We start from the raw sequence: 24,789 nt of genomic DNA, 5'->3' as shown, positions 1-24,789 counted from the left end.
GACCCGGAACGAGAACGGAATCACTACCACCAGAATAGAATAATCACAAACGGCCTACAATCAAGAAAGCTGTGAAAACTACACAGCAGCGGCAAGGCGAGGAAACGTACACTGTCGTTACATACACTGACACACAGGGCAGGTAATTGGGGCGTTAGCAGCCACTAGGCAGGAAAAATACCGATGGTTGAACTTAAAAAATTGTAACAAGCTGATTGCAGAAAATAGCAGTAAGAAGTCGAGGATAGCTAATCAGATCCGAGAGAGAAACCCGTGTGGCAGTGCTATATACGGCGTGAACTAGAACTCCACCGACAAACTTTCAGAGATTAGTCAAGGACAGCTCGTTACAGGGTAATAATGTAATTATGATTTATTCGGTTTGTTACCACAGTCATCTATGATACCTTTACGGCAGTGAAGTCCTTAGAATAAATACGTGCATTTTTAATCACATTGCGTTCAGTTGTTCAGTCAGCGTACAGTACGTTGAAAATGCAGAACCTTTCCTTCATAGCTATGTCGAACATCATAACCACAGTAGAGAGTACAGCGGCGCACCATCTACTGTCTTATACACTAAAGAATTCCAGGAGTTTGGTGCACTACTTCCGCTGCCGTAGTGATCCGGGCAATCAGGCTCGTGCAGGCATCCACAGGAGTCTCGTAGGCTGTGCTTTTCACAAGCTCCTAAAAGAAGAAGTCCATTGGTTTGATGACTGGTTACCGAGATGCCAATATAAATGGACTATAGCGATAAATGCGTTGTTGTCAAACTGCAAGCAAAAACTCTGTAACGAGCTGCCAGTGGTCCGGGGTCCCTCATACTAAAATAAACAGTAATAAAATATAATTAATTATGTATACCATTCACATTCTGTGTAATCTAGTAACAGAAAAAATAGGTATAACATTCACATTTACCGTAACCTCCCAACAGTTTATTACTCCATAGACGGCCGGTGTGGCAGAGCGGCTCTAGGCGCTACAGTCTGGAGTTCGAATCCTGCCTCGGGCATGGATGTATGTAATGTCCTTAGGTTAGTTAAGTTCAAGTAGTTCTAAAGTCTAGGGGACTGATGACCTTATAAGTTAAGTCCCACAGTGCTCAGAGCCATTTGAACCATTTTTTATTATTCCGTAACCTCACAATAATAACGTGACTGATCTCTCAATAAAATTGTGGCTTTCTTATAACCTTTCAATAATTAACTGCCTGTGAATCTAAATTGGTAAATTTGGACGTCAGCAATACTGCGTCATGGGCCTGAAAGATCATACTGAATAAATTGAAAATTCAATAAGGTCGCCAGATAACGCATATACGGGGTGTTACAAAAAGGTACGGCCAAAGTTTCAGGAAACATTCCTCACACACAAATAAAGAAAAGATGTTATGCGGACATGTGTCCGGAAACGCTTAATTTCCATGTTAGAGCTCATTTTAGTCTCTTCCACCTACGCTCAATGGAGAACGTTATCATGATTTCATACGGGAAACTCTACCTGCGCTGCTAGGACATGTGCCTTTACAAGTAAGACACAACATGTGGTTCATGCTCGATGGAGCTCCTGCACATTTCAGTCGAAGTGTTCGTACGCTTCTCATCAACAGATTCGGTGACCGATGGATTGGTAGAGGCGGACCAATTCCATGGCCTCCACGCTCTCCTGACCTCAACCCTCTTGACTTTCATTTATGGGGACATTTGAAACCTCTTGTCTACGCAACACCGGTACCAAATGTAGAGACTCTTCGTGGTCGTATTGTGGACGGCTGTGATACAATACACCATTCTCCAGGGCTGCATCAGCGCATCAGGGATTCCATGCGACGGAGGGTGGATGCATGTATCCTCGCTAACGGAGGACATTTTGAACATTTCCTGTAACAAAGTTTTTGAAGTCACGCTGGTACGTTCTGTTGCTGTGTGTTTCCATTCGATGATTAATGTGATTTGAAGAGAAGTAATAAAATGAGCTCTAACATGGAAAGTAAGCGTTTCCGGACACCTGTCCACACAACATATTTTCTTTCTTTGTGTGTGAGGAATTTTTCCTGGAAGTTTGGCCGTACCTTTTTTAACACCCTGTATAACAACGACGTATGGTAATAATCACTTGTCGTCACCAGCGCCTTAGTAATTCGATAATAGTGATCGGTTGAAGCGGTAGCGGGGGGAGTGGCGAGGGGGGAGAGGGGGGCACAGCCGAGGGATTCATCGACCTCGTGGCGCCTGCCGCGATCTATCAACGGCGCCGCCGTCCGGTTGGACGGACGTTATTCGTCCCATGTCCCGTACTAATTTCAATTACCCGCTTCCGAAACATCCCAGATATAAAATTCAAATCGGCCGTGGCCTCGTGCACGGAATAGCGTCAGCTGCGGTCGGTAACGAAATGCGGCGGTCTCCGGCGAAAGCAGATCACGTCCGCAGCGGCCGGGGAAATCAGTTGGCCGCCAGATGTCGCTGATAAGCGGTGGGAAGGAGGATTCCGCCGTCGGCTCGGCGCGTCCGTCACCGGTTCTCTCGCCGCTATCGCAGCCGCGCCGCAGTCAGTCATTACGGCTCCGACAGAGCCTCCAGGCCGTATCCGATTCATCAAATCTCCGGGCCGACGACTTGTTAAAAAGCGCGCGTCAGCCTACGTTTAACAAGTCTCAGTCAACAGAACTCTCTCTGCCCCGTCCCCCTTGCCCCCCCCCCTCCCACACACACACACACACACACACACACACACACACACCTGCCAGCTTTTTACCCCCGGGAATTAAAGCGATCCCGGAGGAAGCGTCGGGTAGGCAGGTGAAGCTCAAAAGAGTTCCTCCCCGAGAACTTTCACTGTGCCCCCGCTCGACACATTTTTAACCCATTATTCTGGGAGATGCGCGCAGACCGCTCCGCTGTGATTGCTTCGCCGCGGCAATTATTTCGAAAACGGCCTCGTGTCTCACAAATTGAGGTCACGGTTGCACTCTGGGGCGCCTCCGAGTTAAGCGAGACGCGACAGACGTGGCTATTCATTAATACGACGGCGCTGTCTTGTTCCCGCTGAGGTGGCTGTCGCATTGGACGCGGAATTGTTGGTTGTCGAGAAGAAATTACTAATCATTGTGTCTGTTGGAGATGCTGCGGCGAGATACCGGGTGTAGCGCTAAGAAGGAAGATGCGGTTTAATCGAGTACTTCTTGGTATTGTAAATAGCTGCCGAGCTTCCCACAGCTATTGTAATAATAGAATATTTCTAGCCCCTACCGTGGAAGACGTTTCTAAACAGATAGCTCCGAAGAGCTCAACCGAAGCGAAGCAGCTTGAGCCGTGATGCTGACGGAAATTTTCTTCGCAAAAATTTTTGCTGGCGGCACTGGCTCCATTTGGGTTGCGTCCCATTACTGTTCACGCGCTTCTGTAACAGCTGTACATTTTTGATGGGTTAGTCATATAGCAATGTCCTTAAAGGTCTCCACAGTCACAAATCCTCCGCGACCTATACAGTGCACATAGAACGTTGTGTCGAGGCGCTGTCGGACGATGTGTGGAAAATGGAGTACTGCTCCGTAGGCACAACCCAATTCGTTCTCTTTCTGCAAGGGTAACATTCTGCAGCTGAGCTGATAATTCATCTGGCAGAAATCAGTGTTACCAGCATCCGTCGATCTGTTTGGTAAAGCGTATGGCTCCGAGAGTCTGTCACGAAAATTCCTGCCCATACATCGATACTGTAGGGATCCTGATGCCTCACCTCCATGATTGCTCGAGGATTTTCATCTACCCACACGTCCGTTCTGTGGTGATTTATTATCCATGTCTTGCGATTCCTGCGTCACCATAAAATGAAAACAGGCTCCGAACTGTCGGTCTTCAACTGCCCATAACTCAAAAGGCATTGGTTTCCGGGAATTCCTCTCTTGAGCCAACCTATTCATCTCAGATTAGCGCTTGAAACCTACGTGATCATTTATTTGCTGGATGCATACCACTCTGTCTTCCTCTACAGGTTTTACCCTCTACAGCTCCCTCTAGCACCATGGAAGTTATTGCATGATATCTTAACAGAGGTTCCTTCATCCTGTCCGTTTTATTTTTTTGTCTGTGTTTTCCATGTACTTGTTTCCTCTGCGATTCTGCGCAGAACCTCCTCATTCCTTGCCTTATCAGTCCACCTAATTTTCAACATTCTTCTGTAACATCACATCTCAAATGCTTCTGTTCTCTTCTTTTCCTGTTTTCTCATAGTCCATTTTCCGCTACCATACAATGCTGTGCCCCGAACGTTCATTCTTACAAATTTCTTCCTCAAATTAAGGTCTATGTTTGATACTAGTAGACGTTTCTTGAACAAAGTCTGCTTTTGATCTCCTCATTGCTCCGTCCGTCATTGGTTATTCTCTCACCTAGATAGCATAATTCCTTAACTTCATCTACTTCCTGATCATCAGTTCTGATGTTATGTTTCTCGCTGTTCTCACTTCTACTACTTCTCATTACCTTCGTCTTTCTGTCAAGCCATACTCTGTACTCATCAGACTGTTCGTTCTGTTCAGCAGATCATGCAGTTCACTTTCACTCTGGATAGCAAATTCATCAGCGAATCGTATCATTGATATCCTTTCACATTGAATCTTAATTCCACTCTTGAACCTTTCTTTTGATTCCGTCAATGCTCCTTTTATGTACAGATTGAATAGCAGACGCGAGAGACTACGTCCCTGAACTATGGCCTTATTAATCCGAGCACTTCGTTCTTGGTCTTTCTCTCTTAGAGTTCCTCCTTGGGCCGGCCAGAGTGGCCGAGCGGTTCTAGGAGCTACAGTCTCGAACCGCGCTGTGACCGAGCAGTTCTAGGCGCTACAGTCTGGAACAGCGCGACCGCTACGGTCGCAGGTTTGAATCCTGCCTCGGGCATGGATGTGTGTGATGTTCTTAGGTTAGTTAGGTTTAAGTATTCTAAGTTCTAGGGGACTGATGACCTCAGAAGTTAAGTCCCATAGTGCTCAGAGCCATTTGAACCATTTGTTCCTCCTTGGCTCTTGGCATATTGTACATTATCCGTCTTTCCCGATAGCTTACATCTATTTTTCCCATGATTTCCAATATGATGCTCCATTTGACTTTGCCGAATGCTTTTTCTAGGTCGACAAATCCTGTGAATGTGTCTTGGTTTTTCTTTAGTTTTCTTTAGTTTTGCTCCCATTATCAACCGCCACGTCAGAGTAGCCTCTCTGCTTCTTCCTAAAGCTCAACTGATAGTCATCAAACACATTCTCAATTTCCTTTTTTGTATATTATAGTCAGCAATCATAAAGTTCCGTTGTTATTTCTTTATATTTTTTGTACTTATATGTCTGCAATCCTGATAAAAGAAATCTATGTGTACAATAAGCAGCCCACTTCCACTTTTTCAGGGAGTTGCTCTGTTTTGTTTTGGCTCATCCGACAGCGTCCTGCATTGCTGTAGCGCGGGAATTTCAATGTGTTCGGAGGCTGGAGTCACTTGCTTGCAACAGAGTGAAAAAATTAATTGCATAACTTGAGTTTTTGAAACTGCCCACGGTATGAGAGGGACAGGGAGCGTGGTAGTACAGCGCAGACTGTTGTGCCCACAGCAGGTGGCGACGCCGACGGTGGTGAAGAAGATCCTGCGCTTCAAGCAGGAGAACCCGGGCATGTTCGCGTGGGAGATCCGCGACCAGCTGCTGGCGCAGCGCGTCTGCGACCCGCAGGCCATCCCCAGCGTCAGCTCCGTCAACCGCATCCTGCGCAACAGCGGCGCCTGGGCTGAGCCCGCCCACCACGCAGGTAAATCACCTCCTCTGCCTCACTACAATGATGTGCTGTAGAGTCTTCGATTCCATTTTGTGCATACTAATTGGACGAGCGGACATATCAGGTGTCCCATATCACTCCTACTGCACACGCCCCACACCATTACAGAACCTCCACCAGCTTTAACTGTCCCCTGCTGACACACAGGGTTCATGGACACATGAGGTTGTATCCATACCCGTACACGTCCTTTCACTCGATACAATTTGAGACGAGACTCGTTCGACTAGGCAACACGTTTCGAGTCATCAACAGTACAGTGTGCCGGCCGCGGTGGTCTAGCGGTTCTAGGCGCTCAGTCCGGAACCGCGCGACTGCTACGGTCGCAGGTTCGAATCCTGCCTGGGGCATGGATGTGTGTGATGTCCTTAGGTTGGTTAGGTTTAAGTAGTTCTAAGTTTTATGGGACTGATGACCACAGATGTTAAGTCCCATAGTGCTCAGAGCCATTTGAACCATTTTTTGAACAGTCCAGTGTCGGTGTTGACGGACCCAAGCGAGGCTTAAAGCTTTGTGTCGTGCAGTCATCAAGGGTACACTAGTGGGTCTTCGGCTCCAAAAGCCCATATCGATTATGTGTCGTTGAATAGTTCGCACGCTGCCACTTGCTGATGGCTCAGCATTGAAATCTGCAGCAATTTCCGGAAGGGTTGAACTTCTGTCTCGTTGAACGATTCTCTTCAGTCATCGTTGATGCCGTTCTTGCAGGATGTTTCTCCGGCGGCAGCGATATCGGAGATTTGATGTTTTACCGGTTTCCTGATATTCACGATACACTCGTGAAATGGTCGTACGGGAGAATACCCACTTCACCGCTACCTCGGAAATGCTGAGTCCAATCGCTCGCGCGCTGACTATAACGTCAAGTTCAAAATCACTTAAATCTTGATAACTTGCCATTATAGCTGCTGTACCCGATCTCACAATTGCGCCAGACACTTATATAGGCATTGCCGACCGCAGCACCGTGTTCTACCTGTTTACATATTTCTGTATTTGATTACCCATGCCTATACAGTTTCTTTTCTGCTTCAGTGTTTAATGATGATAAGAAATGTCAGATTTATTACCATTATGTTAAGAAATTTTATCATTAGTTTCTTGTCGAATGTATGGCAGCAGTACAGAAGGAACAAATGTGGGGAAAAAATTAATTAGTCTGTGGTAGGGCGGAAAATAATGGTAAATATTTGAAGTTGTCCTTTCGATACTGTAGTTGAACACAATTGTACCTTCATTGTGCGAAGGAGTCTTACTGCTTTTTGAGATTTCGTCACTTCCAGTCTTTCTTTTTGACTATGTGAAGCAGGTATAGGTGGTACAAAAGAATAAATCAGATTGCCCTTTGGGAGGGGGGGGGGGGGGGGTGGCAGTGAGAATGGGAGAATGGAATAACATAACTTCTGATGTAGCACAGCAATTGCTTTAAAAACCAGTTTTTAAAGTAACTAGTGCGCCATGTCTTCACATCGGCATTCTTCAAAAGCAGTTGCTGAAAATAATAAACAAAAATCTAAATGACAAGATTGGTCTTTGAGGTGGACGGGACGTGTGAGGAGAAATACTGACGTAATCGGCGATCGGTGCTGCCAACAGAAACTGCAACGTTTAGCTTCACCACGCACTTTTGACACTACAGCTGATAGGCCGCTGGCTTTGGAAAAAATGAAAAAAACGGGGAAATCGACATGAAGTGTTCCGGACGAATTCGATACTTGACAAAACCGAAATATGGACCCACCGGACACCTTTTACTGTGCCACTTACATGCAGTTACTAAAGATACTTAGCGTCAACGTGCATCGCTTTCCTTTCAATTGTCGCTCTAAGGGGTACAGGCAAGCTGCTAGCTCGTGGATGTACAGAATATCTAATAATAAATCTGTAATTAAATATATAGCTTTAAAACCGGCACCTCATTTACAATGCGCAGCCGGTATCTTTCTAGGCCGGTCCGTCGATATTTTATCCGTCGATGTAGCGATAATCTGTTTACAAATGTAGGAATCCGGTATGTCATCTTTTCAAATATTGATATATCGGATTCGCGATATGTTTAAAAATATCAACAGTCCTAATGGGGAGTATTTCTTTGGGATGACTCCAGCTACACATCGCAAACACGAAATTGTATATATCGCCCGAAACATCAGAGAAAACGCTCCTGACGACTCCTAGGAGGGACAAAAAAAATCCTAGCGAAGAGAGAAGACGTCTAGAAGCAACTCTATCAAAATTTCTATAAAATGCCGATTGGTGTGAGGTGTCGTTCCGTCTGCCGGGCGGTGAGGCCGAGCAGTTCTAGACGCTACAGTCTGGAACCGCGCGACCGCTACGGACGCAGGTTCGAATCCTGCCTCGGGCATGGGTGTGTGTGATGTCCTTAGGTTAGTTAGGTTTAAGTAAGTTCTAGAGGACTGATGACCTCAGCAGTTGAGTCCCATAGTCCTCAGAGAGATTTGAATTTTGTAGCTCCGTCTTGTTGGAACCAGACTTCTTTTTTATGGTCCCCAACAAACCGGTTTAACTTGGATCGAAGGAAGGAGGTCTATATGAAGTGACAGTAGTGACTTGAATTAACCGTTATCGTTATACCACCTTCTTCGAAAAAATACGATTCCAAAACAAAATTCAGTAAGGCGCATGAAACTGTAGCACGATTGTTGAAAAGTGGTCGCTGCTGAAGTTGCTGAGGGTTTTCTGCTGGACAGTCGTTTATTTACAGTCTAAGTGGGCCTCATCTGAAGAATTCGAACAGCGGCACGGGGAATGTTCTAAAGAATTTCCCCACACACAGGTCTGCGAGTTTCAGAATGTCTCTCGCTTAACTCTTGAGTAGTCAGCAATTAGTATGGGTGCATGAGAAGATCTCCGTGCGGAATTCTTCTTGCACTCCTGTCAGACAGTTCTGGGGAAAACGCGCGTGTAAGTTCTGAATGCTTTGGAGACTACTGAACAGGCGCTCTCACATGCGCCACATTTTATTGAGTTTTTAAAGTCCAACGTGGGGCAGTGAATTTTCTTTTCACTGCAGAACCTGATGCTCTAAAGTCGGATACCCAAGCTCGAGTAGTTTTTCTATCTTCATATTGACCAAGTTCGAAACCAATGCGAAATGTTCCCTGAGTATTAATCATAGAACTACTATTACGAATACAGTCCTCCACAAAAAAAAAAAAAAAACACGATGCTCACCTAGCCAAGCCATTGCGCCTGATGAAATAATAGGTATACCACTATCGATCGATAGCCTTCATGTCAATATCTCCTTCCTCTCCCCGCCACCCCCCACCCCACAACTCACACCTCTCCAGATACGGGACTTTTTATTTTTGCCGGACCATATACTGAAGCGACAAAAAAACTCGTATGGCATGCGAATTCAAATACAGAAATGCAGGGTGATTCGAAAAGAATACCACAACTTTAGGAATTTAAAACTCTGCAACGACAAAAGGCAGAGCTAAGCACTATCTGTCGGCGAATTAAGGGATCTATAAAGTTTCATTTAGTTGTACATTTGTTCGCTGGAGGCGCTGTTGACTAGGCGTCAGCGTCAGTTGATGCTAAAGTGGCGACCGCTCAACAGAAAGCTTTTTGTGTTATTGAGTACGGCAGAAGTGAATCGACGACAGTTGTTCAGCGTGCATTTCGAATGAAGTATGGTGTTAAACCTCCTGATAGGTGGTGTATTAAACGTTGGTATAAACAGTTTACAGAGAATGGGTGTTTGTGCAAAGGGAAAAGTTCTGGACGGCCGATAACGAGTGATGAAAATGTAGCACGCATCCAGCAAGCATTTGTTCGCAGCCCAGGAAAATCGACTCGCAGAGCTAGCAGAGAGCTGCAAATTCCACAATCAACTGTATGGAGAATCCTACGAAAAAGGCTAGCTATGAAACCTTATCGTCTGAAATTGGTTCAAGCACTGTCTGCAGCTGATAAGATTAAAAGAATCGATTTCTGTATTTTATCCTTGCTCAAATGGAAACAGATGAATCTTTCGTTCAAAGATTGTGTTTAGTGATGAAGCAACTTTCCACACTAACGGGAAAGTCAACCGTCACAATGTCTGTATATGGGGCACTGAGAATCCGCGGGAAACAACTCAGTATGAACGTGACTCGCCTAAGATGAACGTTTTCTGTGCCATTTCAGCCAGGTGCTACTGTAACTGGACTACAGTATCTGGAGATGTTAGAGAATTGGCTGTTCCCTCAGCTCGAACAAGAAGCACAACAATTCATATTTCAGCAGGAGGGAGCGCCACCACATTGGCACTTATCTGTCCATAACTACCTGAACGTCAACTACCCAAGGCGATGGTTCGGCCGCCAGGCAGCCCGTGACAGAGCACTTCGTCACTGGCCTCCAAGAAGCCCTGATCTTACCCCCTGCGATTTTTTTTATGGGGGTATGTTAAGGATATGGTGTTTCGGCCACCTCTCGCAGCCACCATTGATGATTTGAAACGAGAAATAACAGCAGCTATCCAAACTGTTACGCCTGATATGCTACAGAGAGTGTGGAACGAGTTGGAGTATCGGGTTGATATTGCTCTAGTGTCTGGAGGGGGCCATATTGAACATCTCTGGACTTGTTTTTGAGTGAAAAAAACCTTTGTCAATACTCTTTGTAATGATGTATAACAGAAGGTTATATTATGTTTCTGTCATTAAATACACATTTTTAAAGTTGTGGAATTCCTTTTGAATCACCCTGTATTTAAACGGGCAGAATTGCGGCACTGCAATCGGCAATGCCTATATAAGACAAATATCTGGTGCAGCTGTTAGATCGGTTACTGCGGCCACAATGGCAGGTTATCAAGATATAAGTGAGTTTGAACGTGGTGATAGTGTCGGCGCACGAGCGATGGGACACAGCACCTCCGAGGTAGCGAAGAAGTGGGCACTTTCTCGTACGACCATTTCACGAGTGTACTGTGAATATCGGCAATCCGAAATGCGGCCGAAAAAACATCCTGCAAGAATGGGACCAACGACGACTGAAAAGAATCGTTCGACGTGACAGAAGTGTAACCCTTCCGCTAATTGCTCCAGATCTCAATACTGGGCCATGTAATCTTACCCTCCAGCACATCACTATTAAATTTTTCTTAGTGTCTTCATTAGTTTCATAAGCTTCGAGAGGTGTAAGATATACAAGAGGAGCATTTCTTTCTTATCTCCATTTTCTCTTGTTGTTGGTCGCAGTTTTCGCGTCTAGGGCACATATCCAAGGCTGAAATTTTGATTTTGTAGGTTCCTGTTGATCTGAATAATGTTTGAAGATTTGCCTGTTTTACTCTTGAATTTTATTTTTTGTCACATTTTTCAATATCACACCGACTCTACAATTTCCATTTCTCTAACACCACAAATTACATAGTTAGTGTTAATCACAAAAACACGTCCCTTCCCATCTGAGAGCATGCCCACTACTATCAACTTTCTGCGTTACTCACAATATTCCAAAGCGTTTACAAAGCAAAATAGTTTAAAAAATTTCTTGACCAAAGATGAATCATCACCAAATTATTTTATAAATCAATCCATAAATAAATGTAACAATCAGCATGCGATTCTGCAATTAATAACACGAATTTTAAGTATGCTAGATATTTTGTAATTTTAAATATTTCTCAAAGAAGAGCAATTTCCACTCTTAGTACATATTGATTGTAACACATTAATTTCTTGTTACACATTTTATCCTGAAATATGTTACATCGTATACAGAATCATACGAAATTCATTTAATTAAACAGCTGAGATAATGTTCACATATACAAGGATCGATAGTATAAATGGTATCAGATATTTCTATAAACAAAAATGGTAGTGTTAAAGGAGTGTGTCCCACTACAGCCATCAGCAAGTGTCAACGAAACATAATTTCTATGGTCTTTCGGAGCAGAAGGCCCTTTCGTGTAGCTTTGATGACTGCACCACACCTTTACGCATAGCTTAGGCCTGTCAACACCGACATTGGACTGTCGGTAGCTGGAAACACGTTGCCTGATCGGACGAGTCTGGTTTCAAATGGACGTGTACGAGTATAGAATTCACAGACGCTGCATGTCAGCAGAGGACTGTTCAAGCTGTTGGAAGCTATGTAACGGTGTGGGGCGTGTGCAGTTGGAGTAGGATGGGACCCCTGATACGTCTAGATACGACTCTGATAGATGACACGTATGTAAGCTTTCTGTCTGATCACCTGTATCCATTGACGTCCATTGTGCATTCCGACGGACTTGGGCAATTCCAGCAGGACAATGTGACACCACATGCGTCCAGAATTGCTAGAGAGTGGCTCCAGGAACACACTTCTGAATTTACACTACTGCCCATTAAAATTGCTACACCACGAAGATGACGTGCTACAGACGCGAAATTTAACCTACAGGAAGATGCTGTGATATGCAAATGAATAGCTTTTCAGAACATTCACACAAGGCTGGCGCCGGTGGCGACACCTACAACGTGCTGACATGAGCAAAGTATCCAACAGATTTCTCATACACAAACAGCAGTTGACTGGCGTTGCCTGGTGAAACGTTGTGATGCCTCGTGTAAGGAAGAGAAACGCGTACCATCACGGTTCCGAATTTGATAAAGGTCGCATTGTAGCCTATCGCGATTGCGGTTCATCGTATCGCGACATTGCTGCTCGTATTGGCCGATATCCAATGACTGTTAGCAGATTATGGAATCGGTGGGTTCAGAGGGTAATACGGAATGCCATGCTGGATCCCAACGGCCTCGTATCACTAGCAGTCGAGATGACAGGCACTTATCAGCACGGCTGTAACGGATCCCTAAGTCAACAGATGGGGATGTTTGCAAGATTACAACCATCTGCACAAACAGTTCGACGACGTTAGCAGCAACATGGACTATCAGCTCGGAGACCATGGCTGCAGTTACCCTTGACGCTGCATCATAGGAGCGCCTGCGATGGTGTACTCAACGACGAACCTGGGTGCATGATTGGCAAATCGTCATTTTTTCGGATGAATCCAGGTTCTGTTTACAGCATCATGATGGTCGCATCTGTGTTTGGCGAGATCGCGGTGAACGCAAATTGGAAGCGTGTATCAACCGGCGTGTGGTATGGGGTGCCATTGGTTACACGTCTCGGTCACCTCTTGTTCGCATTGACGGCACACTGAACAGTGCACGTCACATTTCAGATGTGTTACGACCCGTGGCTCTACCTTTCATTCGGTCCCTGTGAAACCCTACATTTCAGCAGGATAATGCACGACCACATGTTGAAGGTCCTTTCTGGATACGTAAAATGTTCGACCTCTGCCCTGGCCAGTACATTCTCCAGATCTCTCACCAACTGGTGGCCGAGCAACTGGCTCGTCACAATACGCCAGTCACTACTCTTGATGAACTGTGGTATCACGTTGAAGCTGCATCGGCAGCTGTACCTGTACAAGCCATCCAGGCTCTGTTTGACTCTATGCCCAGGCCGTTATTACGGCCAGAGGTAGTTGTTCTGGTACAGTTTTCTCAGGATCTATGCACCCAAATTGCGTGAAAATGTAATCACATGTCAGTTCTAGAGTAATATATTTCTCCAAAGAATACCTGTTTATCATCTGTATTTCTTCTTGGTGTAACAATTTTAATGGCCAGCAGTGTAAATACTTCCGTTGGCCAGCAAGTTCCCTGGACATGAAAATAATTGAGCATATTTGGGATTCGTTGCAACGTGCTGTTCAGAAAAGTTTCAAATATCTCGCACTTTTTCACGTTCCCGAACATCCGTTCCGCGTCGACCGATCCGTTCAGCGTGCCTTGATTTGTCCCTGAGTCTTGCTTCCATTATCAGTGGCGGTGTCGGAGTTGCCTCCCTGGTGCCCTGTTGTGCACATAGTTCCGCGTAGTCAGCGCGTACACAACTTTCCCACTAGAGCGCGCCCCGCTAAGCACAACAGCGCAGGCGCAGCGCTCGTCCGTCTCCGCACTACGAGATGGCGCTGCCATAAAGACGGACCAAATTCTGCTTCCGCCGATCCGCATATTAATATGTCACGCAGCCAATGAGATAGCTGCTACCGTAGAACCTGTTCTCCTCGCGGATCACACTCGCGCAGTGATACATGAACGCGAGAGGTATCGAGGTATTATAACGAGTGTACAGACCTCCGATTAGTCGGACTGCATCAGTCTGCACCAGTCTGTAAGAGTTCTACAGTCTGTACAAGTCTGCATTAGTCGGTACTGGTCTATAGTCAAGTTTCAGTCTGTGCCTAATAAGATTATCATATTCCTGTACATAGCCATGAAGAGAAATGTATAGACACTTTGTCAAGTATCAGAGAAATGTGAGAATAATATTAACGTACCAAGACCACAGGAACTTCAGATTGTCAATTGTAACCAGCATCCAGAATCAAGTTACGTAATATCTATGATTTTTTATTATTTTAATAAATGTGTGTGAAAATTATTCAAGTTCTGTTCAAAGTTGGTCACCGTCAATCTGCTACTCTAAGCGTGCAAGTGGCATTTCTATCGTCTGACCTGACGGCAGAAGATAAACACGCCCCGATAAGACCACGAGACATATTGCTGACACTCGCCTACTTCGTGAGAGCGACAAGTCAAATAATCTGATGGTGCGTGTACCGGAGGTCTTGCAGTACGCACACCACGTGCCCGCACCTCACCTTCCCTGCACCTCCAGCGGCCGCTTTCATTCGCCGCCGGCCGCCGGCCCGTGCTCGTCGGGCGCGCCGGCTCGCCTCGTTAATGCCGTTCGCCGGCTGCCGGCTGCTGCCGTAACGACCTCCACCAGCCGCCATTATCGCGGCATCAGCCGCCGCCCAACACGGAATTCCGTGCTCCTCTCAAATTCATAACGCGTTCGGCCCGCCGGAATTTATTATTCCGCGCCGCAGATCAATCTTCGTTGAATAAACTTCCGCAGGCCGGGAGCCCCCTTTTAATTTATTTATAGTTCATAATCGGGCCCCTTCATTAACTCGCCGTTGTCAAAACGGCCCTTATCTGCCGCGGCCAGCTTAAGATACACGGTGAGATTATCGCTTGACTTACTGCCCCCCTCCCCTCTCCCTCCCCCCTTACTTCTCGGTGCCCCGCGATACGCCGTCCGCCAACAGAAACGCGTCGTGATGGGCAGGCGAGCAATTTGAACGATTATACGAGTAATTTTGGGAGGAATGTCGTCGTACTGGTAGATACGAATTGAATAATGCGGTAATAAACGGTTACGGTACCAGGAAATACTCAGTATGCGACCTTCCACAACAAAAAAAATGTCGGTTTTTACGTGCAGTATAACGGAAGAAGATTATAAATCAAGAAAAAATGGCTCCTTCTAATAACCAAGTGTCCTGTATAAATAAAATGATTTATATTTTTAACGCGTCGTTAAATTCTTTGATTATAGACGCAAGGTGCAACATTTATTCTAGTATCTCTAACGTTTAACTTGGTAGCAATACGGCATGGCAATTGACATCCAACAGTGTTGATTGGGATGTCTTATAGAAATTTAGTTGACAATAACGGTTAAGTTCACCTAAACACTTCTGTGACTATCAATAGTGCGAAAACAGTCTTAATCGCATTTATTATTATTATACCGCCAACCGGTTTCAACCCAACCAATGGTGTAAACGCCCAGAAGATGACCCCTACGTCAGGTTGAAACCGCTTGACGGTATAATAATAATAAATGCGATTAACACTGTTGTTGTACTATTGATTAATCATACTAATCGCTGCTTCATGTCCACAACCATATTGTCCAAAAATTTCTGTGACTGGATAGTTTTCGTCAACAGCACACAGGCAGCATAACAATACGTCGCTTAAGGCGAAAGTCTAGATGGTTCCTTTGAAAAGTTATGGAAGATTTCCATCCCTGTCCTTCGTTATTGAGAACTCGTGCTTCCTCGTCGTTGACGGGAGGTTGAACTCTAATCACCATTTCCATTCACGAAACTATACGTGGTCTATAAGAAGAGCATCTAAGAGAAAATGATAGCAGCCCTCTTAGATTGATTGCAGATGATGCTGTCATTTACCAACTAGTAATCATGGGGTCAAAACGAACTGCAAAATGATTGTGTACAAAATTTTCACTAAAATCTTGTTAAACCGAATTGGTTGCATCCTAGACTCAGCCCAACCTACAGAACAAGCAGGATTCCGAAGCAATTTTAGCACTATTGACCACACTCTGACCGTTAGTGAAGTGATAAGCAGAGCGAATGAATACCAACTGCCTCTCTGCATTGCCTTTGTTGACTCTGAAAAGGCATTTGACTCCGTTAGCCATGTAGCTGTCCTCCAAGCTTTGAATGAGCAAGGAGGGGGAGCAGCATACGTTGAAGTGCTCAGGAAAATCTACTAGAATTCTTCAGCTTATGTTAACATCGGTGAATCAACTCAAGAATTCCGCATCATGAGGGGTGTCAAGCAAGGCGATCCCATCTCCCCGAAACTGTTCTCTACTGTATTGGAAATGGCTATGTCAAAGCTGAGCTGGGATGGTAAGCGAATTAGAATTAATGGAAGAAGGCTTACCAACTTGAGATTTGCTGATGATATTGCCTTTCTGGCCAAAGACTTAAGCAGAGCTCCAAAACTGAGTTACAGATCCTGCATCGGAATGTCAGCTGGTTGGCTTGAACATGAACCTTTCCAAAACAAAAGTAATGTCCAACAAATGGGTCCTAGCTGGAGATGTGAAAGTCAAGGACAGTCTACTAGAAGAGGTCAGTAAATATGTCTATCTTGGTCAGGTTAAAAATATGAAGGGAGACATAAGGCCAGAAATCTATCGACGCATCAAGCTTGGCTGGCACGCATTTGGGAAGAATTCAACAGTATTCAGATCAATAGTGCCAGTAAACCTGAAGAAAACAGTATGTGATCAATGCATTCTTCGTGTGATGACGTATGGCTGCGAGACATGGACACTGAACTCATTTACAAAATGGAAACTTAGGACAGTACAGAGAACCATGGAGAGATCAATGCTGGGCTATACAAGAAAGGATAGGGCAGATGACATCCGGTCTGTGACAAAGGTCAACGACACCTTAGAGACATTAGGTTCCTTGAAATGGCAGTGGGCTGGCCACGTCGCAAGAAGAAAAGACAACAGATGGACGAAGCTAGTACTGGAGTGGAGTCCGAGAGAGCACCGGAGGCCTAGAGAAAGACCACCAGGCAGATGGGACAAAGACATCAAGAAGATCGCTGGTAACACCTGGCAGAGAATTGCCCATGACCGTCCCACTTGGAGAAGACTGCTGAAAGCATACCTGATTCCACGACTCGAAGAGGCCATATCATTTAGTGATTGAATTGGGTGTGTGTGTATGTGTGTGTGTGAGTGTGTGTGTGTGTGTGTGTGTGCCCACATCTCCTCCTAAACCACTGGAGCTATTTCAACCAAACTTGGTTGAACTGCTGTGGGTAAAAGAACCACCTACCTAACTTTGTTCAGGAGGTATGACCCCATAAATAATAAGATGCGTCAAAAAGGGCCGCATCATGCATGATGTTTAAATATATTACTCTGTACTCCTAACTGTGTTCGGAATAAATTTCGCACATCGTATCCACATACGCCGCTAAATACAACTACAAAAGTATATCATGGTGCCACTCATAGTTCAGGAGGTATGAGATAATAAATACTGAGATGCGTCAAAAACTGCCGCATCGTGCGTGACGTTTACATTTCTTCTTTCCCCTAGGCTTAGAACTACTTAAACATAACTAACATAAGGACATCACACACATCCATGTCCGACGCAGGATTCGCACCTGCGACCGTAGCAGCAGCGCGGCTCCGGACTGATTCGACTCGAACCGCTCGGCCACAGGTTATATAAATATATCATTGTTTGACACATAGTTCAAGAGATATGACTTCATAAATGCTGAGATACATGAAAAATTGCCGTATCATGTATGAAGTTAGTACATTTATTCTTTAAGACAAATACGCTCCTATAGTCGAATCAACTTAAAGCAATTCCTGACACACTGCAGCATTTTTGGCTGCTATCATCTGTAAAGCACAAACGGCTGTGGGGGAAAACAGTAGCCGTCTGCACAGCTATGAAGAGGTTTTGCCATAGAGACGTTTACAAAATCGCCTTTTTGTAGGCACGCCAAACAGCTGCACTCGCCGTACGGAAACTGATTTGTTAATTTAAATTAATCCATATGATGATGAATGCATAATCCTCGGAAACGCGTAGTGGGAAGGTCAGTAAAAGGTAACGGCTACATAAACTTGCTTATTTAAATTGATATCGATCACATTTCTCAATATAGACACTTGTATTATACATGTGTACACTACGCACATTGCTTTGTACGACTGTTTCGTAACTTTAAAATGTTTTCAGGAATGCATGGAAATCTAAATTTGTCGATAATTCGATACAAACACAGTACATACTTTGTTTTCATTTGTAATAGAATATTGGCAAGATGAAGATCCGGGCAATCCTGAGTTCGTCAGTTACTAAACAATAAAACTTTAGGTGCGCCACATGTGCACTAAAAAATTTTGTTAGATTTCGGTCACACGAATAATCATATAAATTTAAAGAATGTCGATTCCATTATATACCTATGGATTACAATTACGCACAAAGCAGAACATCAAAATGTTTTATTGATTCCCATCTACGTACTGAGAAAAGAGCATCGTAATAAAATAACAGAATCAGACATCTCACGGAACGATTTACGACTAGGTGATCATCTTTCCCACGTACTGTTCGGTAGTGAAATAGAATGAAACTGATTGTGTAAACCGTCTGGCATATATTTAATTGTGAACTGCAGAGTAACCACGCCGATTTAGATGTAGATCTAATAACAAGTTCAGCCAACATCTCTTCAAGCAGTATAAACATACGGACTAAAAAATTACAATTGAAAATGGTTAAAATACGAGTGTACAAAATTCGATACAATTAGCAATATCATATCGGACACCTCTTTTTTCCAATGAACTCGTTAGCATCTAACACACTATTTTTACTTACTTAATTTTATAAAAAGTGTATCTACTGTAAAAATAATACGACAAATTACATTACAACTTACCTATGCATACAAAGCCCCCACGGAGCTTGGCGTGATATACTGAAATAGTTGTTTGCCTACTCCTGCGAGATTTCTGTTATTTTATTGCGATGCTCATTTCTCTCTGCGTCTCTCAGATTTCCCAGAATAATAGTAAGTACAAATAATCTTTGATTTGTTAATTTAAATTAACCCATCTCATGATGGATGTATAAGCCTCCGAAATGCACAGTGGGTTCAAATGGTTCAAATGGCTCTGAGCACTATGGGACTTAACATCTATGGTCATCAGTCCCCTAGAACTTAGAACTACTTAAACCTAACTATCCTAAGGACATCACACAACACCCAGTCATCACGAGGCAGAGAAAATCCCTAACCCCGCCGGGAATTGAACCCGGGAACCCGGGCGCGGGAAGCGAGAACGCTACCGCACGACCACGAGCTGCGGACTGCACTTTAATTTGTTTATTTAAACTGACACCAATAAAAGCCACTTTTAAGCTTTACCTAAAAGGATTCCATTTAAAGGAAGGCTAAATCTCCCAGTGATATGACAGGGAAACGAAAGGGCCTGAGTGCCCTCCTTAACAATCTAACACCATACGGTTTGTGTGCCAGTCGACACAGCATCATGAGTAACTACTGTAGCAGCTCGATGAACTACATGACTGGAGAAAAAGTATTCTTTTTTATTTCGCCAGCGTTCACAGACTCGTTTGATACGATACGGTTTTATTTCCTACCCTTTGCCAGTCCGTTCATCTCAGAGTAGAACGTCTCGGAAGCGTACCCGAGTTTTTGTATACATTCTAACCTCTATCTCTATCTCCACAAGTTATTCCCTCCACAGCTCCCTCCACTACCATGGAAATTATTCCCTGACATGTAACTAATGCCTTATCATATTGCCTGCTGCTGTGGCTGAGTGGTTCTAGGCGCTTCCGTCTGGAACCCAGCTGCTGCTACGGTCGCAGGTTCGAATCCTGCCTCGCCCATGGACGTGTGTGATGTCCTTGGGTTAGTTTGGTTTAAGCAGTTCTAAGTGTAGGGGAATGATGACCTCAGATGTTAAGCCCCATAGTGCTTAGAGCCATTTGAATTTGAACCCTATCATCTTGTCCTTCTGTTAGCTAGTGCTTTCCACAAATCTTTCCCCGGCGATGCTGCGGAGAACTTCTTTCAGTCCACATAATTTTCAGTGTGCCACATTTCAAACACTCCTCTTCTCTTCTTGCCCAGATTCCCTACAGTTTATACTTTACTTCCATACAATACTGTGTTCCAAACGAACATTCTCAGAAAACTCTTTCGCAACTTACCGTCAATGTTTTACTCTACACTGCCCTGTAAAATTAATGGACCACCTGTCAAAAGCCTGCGGGACGTGCAGGAAGAGAATCAGTGAGGTTTATCTACAAGTACATGGATACTCTGCAAATCACACACACTGAAGTGCCTGAAAGGGGGTTCATCGAACCATCTTCACAATAATTCTCTGGTATTACAATCTCTAACAGTGCGCAGAAAACACGAACACCTATATCTTTCCGTGCGAGCTCCGATTTCCCTTATTTTATTATGATGATCCTTTCTCCACGTGCGTCACACGTCGGAGAATTCCTTCATCTCGTCTACTACATGGCTCACAATTTTGATGTTACTTTTGGCGCTAACCTCATTTCTGTTACTCCTCAATACTTTCATCTTTCTTTGATTTCCTCAGTAAAAGTTTCATTCTGTTCGTTAGATGCTGTAATTCTTCCGCATTACCAAAGAAGTTATTTTAGAAAGGTCATTGTACTGCTGGAAAACATCACGTGGAACTGATTAATGGCTTTAGGCTCTAAAATATTCGTGATGCAGCCGAGTGCTCTTCAGTGGCCTTTAATACGTAGGGGTTGAGACTGCACGTCGATTCAAAAAAAAAAAAAAAAAAAAAAAAAAAAAAAAAAAAAGAGAGAGAGAGAGAGAGAGAGAAAGAAAGAAAGAAAGACCGCCGGATCACAATTACAGCGGTGGTACGCACCTGTACCAGAAATGAAAGCGTATCTCTTCCATAAACCCTACAGCTGGCACTCGTGACGCCAGAGGTCGCCTTCGTGTGTCGATTGCAGTGCGAAGCCGCTGTTGCTTCTGGGCAGTCGATGCCAACACAGTGGCACATTTATCTATTTATTTACTATTTACTGCTGTGTTGTTCATTTAGATTCTAAAACAGGCCACATGTTACACATTAAATTATTTTTTAAACATATCAGTGTATTTCAGAATTACACTGTTTTACGGAGGAAAGTAAAATACTCGTAGTGACAGTACAGAAAAATAGAGATAGGCAGATAGAGTAGCTACATGTTACGAAAAGAAATACAAGGTGTATCAAAAAGAATAATCAGAATTTTAAACAAACTTAATTATTTGAGATGTGTGCGTGAACAACGTACTGTTGATAAGAGCAAACGCTCGAATTTTTCATGGTTCCCACTGGGTAGCAGCAGTGTGCAGTTTCACGGGAATGAGATCGACAGGAAGTGCAAAATGGCTAAGCAGGGATGGTTAGAGGACAAATGTAATTCTGTAGAGGCTTATTTCACTAGGGGTAAGATAGATACTGCCTACAGGAAAATTAAAGAGACCTTTGGAGAAAGGAAAACCACTTGCATGAATATTAAGAGCTCAGGTGGAAACCCAGTTCTAAGTAAAGAAGGGAAAGCACAAAGGTGGAAGGAGTATACAGAGGGCGATGTACTTGAGGACAATATTATGAAAATGGAAGAGAATGTAGATGAAGATGAAATGGGAGATACGATACTGCGTGAAGAATTTGACAGAGGACTGAAAGGCCTAAGTCGAAACAAGGCCCCGGTAGTGGGCAACATTCCATTAGAACTACTGACGGCCTTGGGAGAGCCAGTCCTGACAAAACTCTACAATCTGGTGAGCAAGATGTATGAGACAAGCGAAATACCCTCAGACTTCAAGAAGAATACAATAATTCCAATCCCAAAGAAAGCAGGTATTGACAGATATGAAAATTACCGAACTACCAGTTTAATAAGTCACAGCTGCAAAATACTAACGCGAATTCTTTACAGACGAATGGAAAAACTGGTAGAATCCGACATCGGTGAAGATCAGTATAGATTCCGTAGAAATATTGCAACACGTGAGGCAATACTAACCCTACGACTTATCTTAGAAGAAAGATTAAGGAAAGGCAAACATACGTTTCTAGCATTTGTAGACTTAGAGAAAGCTTTTGACAATGTTGACTGGAATACTCTCTTTCAAATTCTAAAGGTGGCAGGGGTAAAATACATGGAGCCAAGGCTATTTACAATTTGTACAGAAATCAGATAGCAGTTATAAGAGTCGAGGGGCATTAAAGGGAAGCAATGGTTGGGAAGGGAGTGAGACAGGGTTGTAGCCTCTCCCCAATGTTATTCAATCTGTATATTGAACAAGCAGTAAAGGAAACAAAAGAAAAATTCGGGGTAGGTATTAAAATCCATGGACAAGAAATAAAAACTTTGAGTTTCGCCGATGACATTGTAATTCTGTCAGAGACAGCAAAGAACTTGGAAGAGCAGTTGAACGGAATGGGCAGTGTCCTGAAAGGAGGATATAAGATGAACATCAACAAAAGCAAAACGAGGATAATGGAATGTAGTCTAATTGAGTCGGATGATGCTGAGGAAACTGGATTAGGAAGTGAGACACTTAGATAAGGAGTTTTGCTATTTGGGGAGCAAAATAACTGATGACGGTCGAAGTAGAGAAGTTATAAAATGTAGACTGGCAATGCCAAGGAAAGCGTTTCTGAAGAAGAGAAATTTGTTAACATCGAATATAGATTTAAGTGTCAGGAAGTCATTTCTGAAAGTATTCGTATGGAGTGTGGCCATGTATGGAAGTGAAACATGGACGATAAATAGTTTGGACAGGAAGAAAATACAAGCTTTCGAAATGTGGTGCTGCAGAAGAATGCTGAAGATTAGATGGGTAGATCACATAACTAATGAGGAAGTATTGGACAGAATTGGGGAGAAGAGGAGTTTGTGGCACAACTTGGCGAGAAGAAGGGACCTGTTGGTAGGACATGTTCTGAAGCATCAAGAGATGACAAATTTAGCATTGGAGGGATGCGTGGAGGGTAAAAATCGTAGAGGGAGACCAAGAGATGAATACACTTAGCAGATTCAGTAGGATGTAGGTTGCAGTAGGTACTGGGAGATGAAGAAACGTGCGTGATAGGGTAGCATGGAGAGCTGCATCAAACCAGTCTCAAGACTGAAGACCACAATAACAACAATAGGTGTATGGTCTGTTTTTCTTTGTCGAGAACACTGTTACAGGAAGCACATATCTCGATATCCTGAAAACGTTCTTTTCCCACGGTTGGAGACTGATTCGAACGACTTCATTTAACAACAGGATGGGGCATCGCCACACTGGCATCTGGAAGTGCAGGAATTTTTAAGCCAACGGATTACTAAACGACGGAGCGGCCGCACTGGACCAAATGATTCAACCTTACATCACTGGCCTCCAGGGTCACCGAACTGGCTGCATGTGGTTTTTTGTTGTGGGGTTTGTAAAAGACTCTGTTTAAGTGCCTCCATTACCATCAACAATGAATGAACTGGGATGTGGCATAACAGTGTAAAGTATGTATGTAGCACTGTAAACGGATCCTAGCCAAAGATCGACATATGTTACGTACCAAAGAATAATGGAGATGTAACCCTTGTGCGCAATTTCTGGTTAAGCCACCTGCCAAGGACAACTGTACCAGCGCAAGCCCTTCCTAACAATTAAGAAAATGCCGAACTGGAAATTATCAGTTTCATGAAGTTACGAATTTAATCATAGGAATGTAATTTCTTTTAAAGAAACTAACAAGATGAACAGCGTTGTATGTCGCATATCAATGAGCTTGTTTAAAAAATTATCACATTTAATTAATCTTGAGACAGTATACCGTTCACTTTGATTTTTCCTCCCATTTTTGTTTATCACAAGCAAGCAGATTAACTTTAAAAAAATCAGGGAATAGAAAATTAATTTGAAAACTGGCATCAATGAGAAAGATAAAGGACTCAGAGCTTATATTTTACGTAGCACATCTATTTCATTACTGAATTTGATGCACATTCTATGAATACACATAACTGGTACCTGAATAGAAAAATTAACTAAATAATTCGCAAAAAATTGTAGAATCGTGCAATTAAAAAGGAAAAACACACAAAAGGGAAGTGGAAACACTATAATTCAATCATTCCTTATACATACCCGCAACTGTCCAAAAGGAACAAAGCAACTTACACACTTTTAATTTGAACCACCATCATCGTCGATTTTAACAAAATAATTAAGCCACACATAACTACACACGCTTCAGTTAGGCTGAAGTACTTAAATATGCCATGAATTTAACGTAGGGAAGTTCTAATTCGACCTACTTCCTATAAGTAGAAACCATCTCTAGGAGCTACGAACCGCACTCACCAACCGCTAGCTACAGAGTGTCCTTTCTCCACCGAGCTTCGACTAACTACCGGTGCAACGGAAGCTACCAAAGGGGTAGGCTTCCGCCACCAACCTGACAGACAAACCAACCTCAGACTAAAAGGGGTAAACCTCTCTGTCCAGGAACTGGGATCCTAATTTGGTCATCCTGTGCTGCCCTCCAAGCGAGAAGCAAACATCACCTGCTCCTAGCAAACGACAACCAAGTGAGCGTCCCCCACAAAAGAAACCCGAAGCCACTGGTAAAAACATTCAGTCACATTTACGCACACATAGGGTAGGGTCAAGGGAAAAACGTAATAAATACAGGTCAATATTTCCTATGGAAC

At 43.8% G+C, this 24,789-nt stretch overlaps 1 protein-coding gene across 1 annotated transcript in view; it reads left to right on the top strand.

Moving 5' to 3' along the window:
* Positions 1 to 24,789, top strand: part of LOC126273321 (paired box pox-neuro protein-like) — a 193,966-nt gene that overhangs the window by 145,654 nt on the left and 23,523 nt on the right. The window contains exon 3 of the mRNA XM_049976867.1: positions 5,609 to 5,801. Coding sequence (XP_049832824.1) covers positions 5,609 to 5,801 — 193 coding nt within the window. The remainder of the gene's footprint in view (positions 1 to 5,608; positions 5,802 to 24,789) is intronic.

Source organism: Schistocerca gregaria, chromosome 5 (assembly GCF_023897955.1).
Source record: "Schistocerca gregaria isolate iqSchGreg1 chromosome 5, iqSchGreg1.2, whole genome shotgun sequence".
NCBI lineage: Eukaryota > Metazoa > Arthropoda > Insecta > Orthoptera > Acrididae > Schistocerca > Schistocerca gregaria.
Note: the sequence above shows the minus strand (reverse complement) of the source record. Positions and strands in the feature narration are given on the sequence as shown.